The following is a 12,330-nucleotide window of genomic DNA, read 5'->3' on the forward strand; positions in this document are numbered from 1 at the left end:
AGCCGCATTTCAAGAGGTTGTGGACTTGACCTTGATACGATCATGAGAGGATTGGGGCACACGGCTTTATAATAGTGTCAAGTTGTAATTTGCTAGAATTTCAATAAACTAGTATGTATTTTACTTTCTGGTAGTCAAATAGGTTGATGGGTTCAATTCTTAGAACACCCTGATTCTCGAGTTTTTGCAAATGTATGATACTAAGTGGAAATTCAATCGTTTCGATATTTTCATTATGTACTAGTTTGGTTTGTTTGATAATGTTATGTTTGTTCAAGGGTTACACTAAAATGGGGGAGGATTGTTGGTGATTTTAGTGTCACCATGTCATTTTAAGTAACTACAACTAACATGTGAGCTAAGGGACTTCATAATTTGTACTCTAATATATGTATGGGGTTGTGCGGAGTGCACACATGTATAAGATCGAATTAGAAGGCGGTTTGACGACTAGTCGGGGGTCCGGGGTTTCCAAAGGGGCAGCGCCCCTTTGGCGGGGTCTAAGGGCAGCGCCCCTAGCGGGGTCCAAGGGGCAGAGCCCCTCACCGAATTTTAAATATGGGAACATAGTGGAAAATTCAATTTCTTGAGGGTGATTATGGTAAAACTAACGAAACTTGTTAGTTTTGGTAACCCTAAATCCTCATTAAATCCGGATTAACATTACTTGCTTCCAAAGCAACTAATGACGGCTCAACCCTAATGAAACCCTAATCTCGTTTAATATATAAACAGTTCTTCCTCTTCAGAGGAGGGTTACGATCTTAAGCTCTCATTTTTCATCATACTTTCACAGAATCCTCTAGCATATTGGCTTACGATTTCTGTGCCTAGAATCGTAAGTGTCCACTTGGATTATCGTAGGCTGAGTTTCTTGTAACCCAGGCATAGGGTAGAAATATCAGTTCGGAAAGTGATATCACGATCCAAGTTGGTATCCATATCTCCACTACAAACACTAAATTTCCCTACATTTTAGTACTCTTAATTATTACAAACAAAACCCCAAGACCTATAAGAACATCAATTTGTATGATTCAAACTCTTGCTTCCATTATACTATATTATATTTACATCTAAAACCCTTTATTCATTTGTTGGTTTGACACACCAATAAGTGGGAATCAATTACATAACTTAGGGAAGGAAGATTGCGATACTTTGGTCGTTCAAACAAGGCTAAAGGAGGCAACTACCACATATAGTTAGGACGGTGGATAAGAGCATAATATACTGCGCCAAGACGAGGGGTCGTCCAAGAAGGAAATAAAATGAGAGTAAACATGAAATGCTGACTCTTTCCAAGGACACGACATAATATAAGGGAGTTTGGAGACTAAAAATCAAGGTAGTGGAATTATTTAGGTCCTACCAACTTTTTTTTTCATTTTTATTGTTAGTATTTGCTTTATTCTCCTTATTCACCATGACTTTGCATTTCATATGTTCATTAGACTTGGATATCGTTGTTATAACTTACTTGGGCCGGGCCGCCTCTTAACCTTAACATTGGAAAAAAAAAATTAACATAGATTTCTCAGATTCAAACAACCTACTAAGGCATTAATATTTTTTATTTTTTGAACGGTTGATTAGTGGTTAAAAGTTAGTATCACCAAGTTAGTAGAAATATGTCAGGATTAGAACTCGAGACCTTGAATCCAAGAGGCAAAGCCTCTACCAAATTGGCTAATCTCACGTTGGCACTAAGACATTAACAAGATCGTGTGTGTGTGTGTGTGTATATATATATATATATATATATATATATATATATATATATATATATATATATACAAGCAAAATTAAATGCAGCATAATTATTCGAAACTTATATGACTTTTCCTATTCTTTCGAATAATGTAAAAATATTTAAATAATGTAAAATAAATGCAAAAAAATATGTTAGATATCTTTATAACTCTTATAAAGGAGGTCATCTACTTTGTTGAAGTAAACATATTGTCTCTTCCATCTGCTGATCCAACATCATCCGCATCATTGCTTATACTCCTGCCAGGCTGCCATCGTGATTGACTCAGGTGCAGTTGTTACTTCTGGTGCATGCTCAATCACTTGTGGCTCAGGCTGCGGGTTACCGTTTCCGAATCCGCTCCGAGTACTCACCATGTCGATCTATACACCCAAATCAGACGTTCGGTGTGTAGTGACGAGAATTTAGATATGAAACCTTTATTTACGATAGACGTATGAATCTCCTTATCTTTTCGAAAAGTTACATGTCAGTTCTAATACCGTAATTAAACGTTTAGAAATCTGAACACATAAAGTTTCCAGATCCGGTCAGCAACAGACCATAGATCCGATCAAACGATAGCATCATAAAGCATCACAATTCATTTAAAACATAAAGCAATTTAGGCATCTTTCCTAAATGAGCTAACGCTCGTGTCTATTCAGGTGTACTACCTAGAATATAATAGACACACTCCTCACGATCATCGATTAACATTCTAAGTTTAAGTCTAGAAATTTTCCTAAAATTCCTAGCTCGCTTAAACTAATGCTCTGATACCAATTGTGACATCCTCATTTTCACGGCCAGAAAAAACCGATTTGTTTATCAAAGCATTTCCGAAGAAATGTATTTTATTCATTTTAAAACTTTGGGATGTCATTGTCAATACAGAAACATAAACATAAACATAACTTACATTAATTTATACTAGTGATCTACATCTCCTTAATCTCTCGGTGTAATGTAGCTTTATATCGACACCTGTGATAAAAATAAACTGAGTAGGTCAGGTTGGGAAACTTGGTGAGTACATAGGGTTTTCAACCCACAATAATATAGTTATTATGTTTCATCATCAAACAATTAACCCATTTACCCATCCCCATTATCTTCTTTATTCTTAAGTATCTTCTCTATGAATCATCTATCCCTGATTATTTATTCCTAAGGATCGTCCTAAGGAATACGCACGAAGTCCATCGTTGCCAGGGTTTATATAACAGACACTAAGTCCATAGTTGTCAGGGTTCATCCAACAGGCGCTAAGTCCATAGCTGTCAGGGTTTATCTCATTTATTGACAATATTATTTTCGGAAGTCCACCTACAATACATGTCAATGGGTTTTAGAGTACACCGGGTGAACATATCATTCACAACACCTACAGGTTGCGAGCCTGCTAGTGTTCCATCGGACCGTCTAGAATAGTCCGTGGTTGTCATCCATACTCTGCTAGATGACGGGGCCAACACTTGGGTAAAGGTTTCTCTCATTTTTCACCTCTCACCTCTCACCCTCATCTCATGATCTATATCACCTTTTATCTCATCATCCAACTCATCTTTCATCACACACCAACTATTTCATCTACCCATGTTTTACCCAACATATTTGTAGATATAAAATACATATACAGTTCAGATCTGAAGAAAAAAAGTTTAGATCTGAAAAGAAAATACATATACAGTTCAGATTTGAAGAAAAAGTTTGATCGGAAAAGAAAATACATATACAGTTCAGATCTGAAGAAAAAGTTTAGATCTGAAAAGAAAATACATATATAGTGAAGAAAAAAAAAGTTTAAATCTTTCGTCCAGCGTAGATCTCAAGATAAACAGATAATATGCACACATAACACGAAATTTAGATAAAATACTTCATATCTATGTGTAAGATGAAAGTGACTATGCACTCACTTGATAAGGTGGTGATTCATACTTGGACAACGCTTCACTTCTTAAAAATATGATTTCTTTTGACGAAACCGGGAGGTTTGCTTGAAAAACGGGGCTCTGCGGGGGCAGAGTTTCTGAACCGAAAAACTCTTTTTCTCGGAGCCTTCGGGCGCTCTGGGGCTTTCTTCTAGTGCTAGGGACGTTTCCTAGGCTTTGGGGGGGGGGGTGTTTGGGAGGTTTAGAGAGAGAGAGAGAGAGAGAGAGAGAGAGAGTAAAGAGAGAAAGAGATAGCAAAAGGTGTGAGAAATCGGTTGGCCCTCGCACCCATTTTATAGGCCGAGGCTGCTGTCTACGCTGCGCGTACCTTCAGTGGTACGTTGGGCATTCCTCGGAACGCTGCGCGTTGGTACGTCGACGTATCGAGTTGCTGATGGTGCATCGTCGCTTCTTCCGGACCGAGCAATGCGAGACCGCGGGGCGTATAGGCTTTGTACGCGGGGCATACTTCGGTACGCGAGGCGTCCGATGGTACGCTGGGCGTAGTCCTCGCACCAACCTCGCATTTTACACCTTCGACTTCTAAAATTCGTAACTTTCGCATACGAGCTTCGTTTTCGACGTTCTTTATATCCATGCGTAGGTGGGACCGTACTCTACAACTTTTGTTTAGACTCCGTCGGCTAATTTTGAATTTATTTTTAAAGTTATATTTTTAACAGGCCGGGACAAGAAAAGTTCGTTAAAAATTCATAACTTTGTCGTCCGACGTCCGTTTTCGTCTGTCTTTTTATAGTTGAGCTCCTATTAAGGAGATCTTCGATTCTCGTTTAGGTTGTGTCGGCTAAAAATCGCTCGATCTAAAATTCGAACTCCGGGCTGCACACTGCTATGCCAAATCTTAGAAAATTCATAACTTCCTCGTACGAAGTCAGATTTTGACGTTCTTTTTATGCACACTCTCGGTTTAACGTATATTACGAATTTCATTGAGATCGCTAAGGCTAAAAAGCACTTTATCGTAAACTCACTTTTTACGTTACACATCGTCGTGCCGGTTTTGTCGCGAAACTTCGACAGACCATAACTTCTTCGTTATAACTCGGATTTCGGCGTTCTTTATAAGTCCGGAATCCTTGTCACGACTACTACAACTTTATTCATAGATATCGGGTTTATTTAAAATTTTATTTTTGACGCTTATTTTCATTTTTAATTTATTATATCTTTATAAACAAGTATATAAGCACATAAAATCACATAATATTCAAGTAATTCCTCTTTATTACATCAAATTGAGTTACAATGGTTGACCTTGACTATTACATCATTATACTAATGCGTAGCCCAGAAACACGGGCGTTACACATATGTGGATGCAAGTTTCCAAACCGATAGAGATAATTTTAGATCGCAGTCGGTTTTGTATTCATGTTTAATGGATGAGCAGTGACTTTGAGGAGTTCCAAGCAAGAGACTATAACAGACTCAACTACAAAATCAGAGTATATTGTGGCCAATGAAGCGACCAAGGAAGCAATGTGGCTGAAGAAGTTCATCAACGATTTGGGTGTTGTTCCAAGCATAACCGAACCGATTGAGATCTTCTATGATAACGAGGGTGCAGTTGCTTTAGCTAAAGAACCTCAAGATCACAAGCACACAAGACATATACAGAGAAAATTCCACTATATAAGGAAGCTAGTTGAAGACGGAGACATCATTGTGAGCAGAGTACCATCAGAAGATAATCCAGTTGATCCGCTCACCAAACCATTGTCATAGATTAAACATGATGCCCATACTAGATCTATTGAAATTAGATTTGCTAGTGAACTGGTTTAATTACACAATTTGTAGTTTGATCTTATGGAACATATTAGATATTGTTGATTTGGTTATTATTAATAATAAGTTACTATGTTTGTTCATATTATCTGTGTTTCTTCTTTTGCATGTTTAGAACCACTTCCAAAATAATATTTTATTCAAACTTCCACAATCAGTCCTACTCTTAGAAGAAAGTAATGAATTAAGATTGTCATGGAATATTGGTAAATTGTTCATAGAGGTGAACATAGCAAAGCCTTATGACCAATATTGATGAGTACTTGAAAAATAAAGATTTTAAGTATTAGAGTAACCACGTTTAAAGATTACTTCTTGGATCATGCCATAAGTAAATTAAGATGACTATATTTCTTATTCTTCAAACATAAATGCATGAGGTTTTGTTCTACAATCTATTGTATCTTGATTTTTCCCCAACATTATTCGTAACTGGCAGCCATGTAGGGTTTGACTAGATATTGCATGAGGAATAGTATTAACCTATGTAGACAAAGTTTATTTGATCCTTCTGCCAAAAAATGAAGAGGTAGATATCTTTGGTCCCCTCGTTGATTTAGTGTTGACAACAAATGTTTGGTCAAGCTGGGACTGAGTTGATAGGATTCGATAGCCGGTTAAGAAAAGTCACCACACGTCAACATCGGGAAACATAATCGATCCATGTCTCTAGTTCATAATAAGATATCATGAAGATCAAAGGAATTTGAAGTCATTAGTCTTAGGGCTATTTATAGCATTATTGCGATAAGTACAGTAGTTGCATTGGACTGACACTCACTGTTGTTCCTAATAAGTATTGGAGCGGTCAATTGTTGATGTCTAAGTGCAAGTGGGAGCTGATGGAGAATAATACCGAAAGTCATAACAAACCGATAATATTACAATAAACAGGAGTGTCCTTTTGGATTACATTTAAGAACAAAATAAAGCAGATCTGAAAATATATTTATATCAGGGACTTGTTCTTAGAAATATATTTCTAAGAACGTAACAATTATAATATATGACAAAACACTTTGTTTTGAGCAAAAAGTCTCATTTGGCACTATAAGTTTTTAGCGTTTAGTTTTAACATAACAATCCAAATCTAAAAACTATCTCACTTAGCATTTAACAAAACGCTATCAGCTACCCTCTACCCGCTAGTTTTGCAGAACACGTCCAAATAATATAATACCAAATTTGGTGCGGTAGTATATATGTAACACCAAAATTTTATTTTTTTTGTTGCATGGTTAGAACAAAATTGAACAGCAAAATGGTGTATGCCATTCGGTTGAAGTTGTCTTTACAATTACAAGCATGATCATGAAATCAAACACATTATTAACCATACTCCAATACCAGATCCAACACAGTTATTACAATATTAGTTTGGTGAACATAATCATCATTCATCAATCTTTACATTAAATTAATTAGATAGACAACAATAATACATTTGGTAGAAATTTGATTTCGTGTCACTAATTGAAAGTCATGATTTGATGGATTGAGGTTGTTATAGCCTAGGAGACTGCGTAGCACTACTTACCTTTGAAGAATGCATCCTCTGATGCTGCTTCACCAGAGGGACTAGAGACTGCACCACATCCGCCATTAATGGCCGATAATCCGCCTCCGATTGAACACACATTGCTGCTATTGCCGCCACCTGGACAATTTCCTTCATCGAATACTGACCTTCTAAACTTGGATCCATAATCTCAATAACTTTTTCCCTATCAGTCAAACGTGGCAAAGCCTGTTTCCACAAATCAACACAACTCACAACTTATATATACCAATCTTACAGATCAAAGTCTCGCGTTGACAAGTTGCAAAAAAAAAAAAAAAAAAAAAAAGAAACTGACCCAAGATACAAGAACAGCTTCTCCGGGAGACCTCTTCATATCAACAGGAACTCTACCAGTCAACAACTCCAGAAGGACAACACCATAACTATACACGTCTGATTTTGTGGTCAAATGCCCAGTGAGAGCATACCTTCAACAATAAATTAACCAAAAAACTTCAATAAAAAGGTACGTTTTAATATTATTATTTATTATAAATTATTATTATATATTAATTAATAATAGTTGTTAGTTGTTACTCAGGTGCAACGTATCCTTGAGTGCCCAATACGCGAGTTGAAACATGACCACCGGCTCTATAAGACCCGAGTTTGGCCAATCCAAAATCAGAAACTTTGGCATGAAAGGATTTGTCAAGAAGGATGTTGCTGCTTTTGAAATCTCTGTGAATTACAGGAGGGCTCACATGTTCGTGAAGGTACTCCAAACCTTTTGCTGCTTCGAGACCTATTCTTAATCGTGTTTCCCAATCTAAATTTGAAGGAATCGCATTAGATCCTGCAGCGATTGTTTACATCGATTTGGAATTTGGATTATGGTTTATCAGATCAAAGAAGGCGAATTCTATTTTTATAAGCAAAGCATACATCATACATACCTCTGATTGGATATAAATGTTCTTGGAGACCACCATTAGCCATAAAATCATATACCAACACCCTGTGATGACTCGCTGAACAGTAACCAATTAACCCAACTAAATATGGTGAACGCAGCCTACTCCGCATTTCCACCTGAACAATTCACAATAGAATTCAGTTTATTTCGATTTAGGGCTAAATATGCAAGAAATAGTATGTTGTTATCTGTGGTCAAACCTCCACTCTAAATTCCTCTTCTCCCTGTTTTCCAGTCTGATCCATAAGCTTCACAGCTATCTTTCTCCCATCATGAAGAACTCCTCGGTAAACTAACCCAAACCCACCCTGTCCAATTACATTCGATTTCCCAAACCCACCAGTTGCAGAAAGCAGCTGTTTAAAGGTGAAAACTTGGATTCCGTTTTCGGTAATAACTTGATTTTTTGCGTCTCCATTGCCCTTTTCGACAGAATCGATTCCTTCTGAACAGAGAAATATGTCAAATGTCATGTGGAGCATAAACAATTAACATTGGGCATCACAAAATGGAATGCATTTGCTATTGAAATTTGAAAAGTTGGAAGTCGATGCTCAAAAGACTATGGTGGGTATAACGCTGATGTGTACTAGCATACAAGTAAAAAGTACATAAACGCAAATGTAGATCTATCTATGAATTGGTCAAAATAGAAAGCGAGGAAGGATTAACCTTTTGGGTTTTTCAAGAAATTGGACACTTTGTTGCGTAAATAGCAGTAGTAGCTGAAGGAGAGGAGCAATAAAACGACTGTAAACGAAGCAAATGCCATTATTGTGAAGAGTGCTGTTCTGGCCTTGTTCTTGTAGTCGGAGTCCATCAGATTTGGTTTAGCAATAGACTAGTTTCAAGCCCTAAAACTTTCAGCGAAGACTTATTATGGTGTAGGTGAAGGTGAATAATGGGGAAGCCATTGCTGAAAGGAGAAATGGAAACTAGAAAGGACTAGAGAAGAGAAGAGCGCGGTGTCTTCAACCCTCGGTTTGCGTTGTCTACACTACTACAGTCGCGGGAAACAGAAAAGATTCTTGCAAATTCACTCTCGTGTTCCTGGCCCACTTACTTTTTTTTTAATAGTTTATTCACAATTTAATAAATGAGAAAACAACATAATGGTCTATACTCTATAGGGTTTATTATAGGTTTTTGGATTTAGTTTAAATCGTTTTCAAATTTCAAATATAGTTTTTTTTTTTAAGATTATTTGTGGTTTTGGTTTTTTTTCCTCTTCTTTTTTGAACGGCATTTGTGGTTTTGGTAACATGCATTTGTCTTCATGTTCAAATTGCTAAATCATCATTTTGTCCTTAATTTATATTTTTATTTTATTAAGTATTATTGTAAATATTAATTAATTAATATTATTATTTTGTTAAATGATGATCAAAAAATACCAAATGATTATTATAAATATAATACAAATGACTATATTTTTATATTTACCAAAATGCTCATAATTCTGACATAGACTATTTTGTAATACTTTCATATATAAAATGAATATCTGTCTATGAAAAGAGCCTAGTGGTTGAAATGCGGAATTTCACAACGTATTTTTTATGTTTAAATTTTGACACATTTAAAATATTGTTAATATTTTGCGATTAAATTCTTACATAACCATTGTGACGGATTAACATGAGTCTTTTAAATGATATGTTTATTGTTTTTTAAAATGTATATTTTTCAATTATGTCAAAAACTTATATCTTCCTTCCCACCCACATTTAATATGTGAACTATAACCGGTCTTTAAGTAAATGACATCTTTTATGATGGATCATATTCTATTTTAGTTTTTCTATACCTCGTTGTTAGATTTAGGACGAAATGTAGCATTTCATACTTTGAATGACTTTTTTTCTTTATACTTTTACATAAGAAACGTTGCTTCTGCTTCTTTGATTGATATGCTTCATGGGGTCGATCCCAATGTACTGATCTGAAGTGTTTTTGAGAAGTCGGAAATATTTATTTAAAACTTGTTCAAGTCTTTAGATTTTCATATTTTCGGACTCGCCTTGTTTGTTAAATGCAATGTAGAAATGTATCTAGTTGTTAGCATTCATATTAGTGTTTCCAGGTGTATTACAGATTAATTTTTAGCATAATTTTATAGTAGTTTAATCATGTTTTGTAAGAAGTTTCAAAATTTTACTCTCTTTGTCTTTTGCTTTAATGATACATGGTAGTAACATCGAAGCGTAAGTTACCTCGTACCAAAAAAATGTATATGAAAGTCCATTGTATAAATGGTGATTTTCACACTACTTATGACATGTAGACCTTAGTGTACTTGTGAGAAACATCACATGGGTTTAGGGTTAAATTTTGTTCTAATGGTTCCATATTTATTTCATCGGTGATAAAGGCACCAACTCATCAAGTTTGTAACATCCTAGTGTATTTCATTTAATTGGATTAAACTATTGTATTTCGTTCTATATCAATGAAAATATTTAATTTTCCTTATTCATTTATTGTGTTGCTCCTAATTTATATGATGAGTATGATGTTTGAAGTATTGTACACGTTTAGATGAATAATATGACATTGTTAACTTTGCGAACACCAAATAACATTCACTTCGATAAACATACACATTTTAGAAAATAAAATGTAAAATAACTTTAACTTTGTATTCGACTACCACTCATCATAGACTTATACTTATTTCTATTTGATGATACTGTCGTCCAAAAAGAGACTAAATATCCCCCCTAATGTTGGAACACTATTATGGTTTCATGGGCATCCAAATTGGAGTTTTTTTTAAACAACATATATATTATTAAAAATTAGCAAGAAACTAGCAAAAGAAAAACTACAAAGTCATACAAGCTAGGGTTGGATATTCAACCATTTTCTTTTTGAAACAACAAATTTAGTTTACTTCTACTACTCCTAATTCCACATGTCCTACATGATACTTAAACCCTCGACCTCTTCGAAGAGAGGAAACACTTGTAGAAGCCCTTTGATTTTTCAATCAATCAACCCAGTTCAAAGACCCTTTTTTATGCTTATTGGAAATCCGAAAAATAATCAATTATGTCATCAAACAACCTATATTTTCTCGACTTCACCTTTCCAAAAATTAAGGAATTCCAAAATTTCTGCAGTGGCCACCAAAAGTAATCATCATTGTATCGTATGCTTTTCTTGGCAAACATAACAAATACAAATTATCATCCGGAATATAGAGTCCATCAATACATTAGCGATGGTTTAACTTCCATCACTTCATCTGGATATTCCCATTCAGTGGGATATGACACATGATGCATGCCCTTCATGTATCTTAGATCTAAAATCCATGATCGTGTGACTAGATGATATACCATAATAATGTCATTTCGTACATGTATATGTCTTTTATTGTAGGTCGATGATGTCATTCTACATGTAATCAAGTAGTTCAAATGTGTTGTTTTCTAACCTATATACCTATCAATGTGCACACTTAAGCATCCTCATTTCAATCACCTACTTAGCATAAAAGGTAATAGGCTCCTAAAGTTCCTGTATAAAAGAAAATAACTTTTTCTTCATGCAATGCTAAAAATGTATTTATATTTGTAGATGTTTATATATTTACCCAAATGTATTTATATTTGTAGATGTTTATATATTTACCCTTGATATTACAATGATATTACAATATTTACCCTAATCCAATTTCCTAACTAATAACATCTAGTGAGGCACAGTGAGTACGAAATTGTATGATATAGCCTAGCAAAGCTTGTTAGAAATAAATCATTATTTACACCTTGCATGTTTTCCAAAAAAAATCATTTTTTCCTTTTTGAATATTTTCTTTCCTGAGTTTTGCTCATTAATTCATGAGCAAACATATTTTGAACTTGTCACAAAAACAAAAACCGAATAACTCACCTGAATTGAATAAGCTTTGAGTTATTTGGTTCGAGTATCAATATTTCAGGTATTTCAATTTGATTAATTGAATAACATGTATAAGATATTAAATTATACTATTTTATTTCTTTAATAGATTAATTATTTTCTAACCCAAACTTGTATATTATTTCGATTTGATTTATCTTATTTATTATATATATATATTAATTACCAAATTGGTGATGTGTGAGCTTTTACTATTCATTTCATTTTACTATGTATAGAGTCAAAATGTCTAAAATCAAATTAAGTTACATATTTTGATGCATTTAAGACAAAATATAAAATAAGTCTTTTGAAAATAAAGATTTAGTATTTGGGCATAACAAATTATATATATATATATATATATATATATATATATATATATATATATATATATATATATTAATTATCAAAATTGGTATTTGAGAGGATTCACTTTTCTTTACTT

The 12,330-nt window shown here is 34.5% G+C and overlaps 1 protein-coding gene across 2 annotated transcripts; it reads right to left on the reverse strand.

The window, feature by feature from the left end:
- Positions 1-6,811: 6,811 nt before the first annotated feature.
- LOC145165475 (Protein kinase superfamily protein) lies at positions 6,812-9,036 on the reverse strand. 2 transcript variants are annotated; one of them, XM_079084213.1, is made up of 6 exons: positions 8,649-9,036; positions 8,177-8,421; positions 7,957-8,092; positions 7,598-7,829; positions 7,356-7,488; positions 6,812-7,246 (listed from the first exon to the last, which is right to left on the reverse strand). In XM_079084213.1, exons 1-6 carry the CDS (start codon positions 8,794-8,796, stop codon positions 7,004-7,006), a joined length of 1,137 nt encoding a protein of 378 aa, XP_078940339.1. In that variant the 5' UTR covers positions 8,797-9,036; the 3' UTR covers positions 6,812-7,003. The 2 variants fall into 2 exon arrangements, with proteins under 2 accessions (XP_078940339.1, XP_078940338.1); XM_079084212.1 differs by having other exon boundaries at positions 7,598-7,856; positions 8,649-9,031.
- Between the last annotated feature and the right edge of the window lie 3,294 nt (positions 9,037-12,330).

The sequence above is a fragment of the Lactuca virosa genome, chromosome 3, assembly GCF_052849685.1.
Source record: "Lactuca virosa cultivar CGN04683 chromosome 3, Lactuca_virosa_CGN04683_v6, whole genome shotgun sequence".
Lineage (NCBI taxonomy): Eukaryota > Viridiplantae > Streptophyta > Magnoliopsida > Asterales > Asteraceae > Lactuca > Lactuca virosa.

Coding starts and splice junctions, on each gene's coding strand:
- LOC145165475 (XM_079084212.1), bottom strand. CDS start 8,796: ATGGACTCCGACTACAAGAACAAGGCCAGAACAGCACTCTTCACAATA. Junction 8,093..8,176: donor AAGAGGAATTTAGAGTGGAG/GTTTGACCACAG, acceptor TGAATTGTTCAG/GTGGAAATGCGGAGTAGGCT. Junction 7,857..7,956: donor ACATTTATATCCAATCAGAG/GTATGTATGATG, acceptor CAATCGCTGCAG/GATCTAATGCGATTCCTTCA.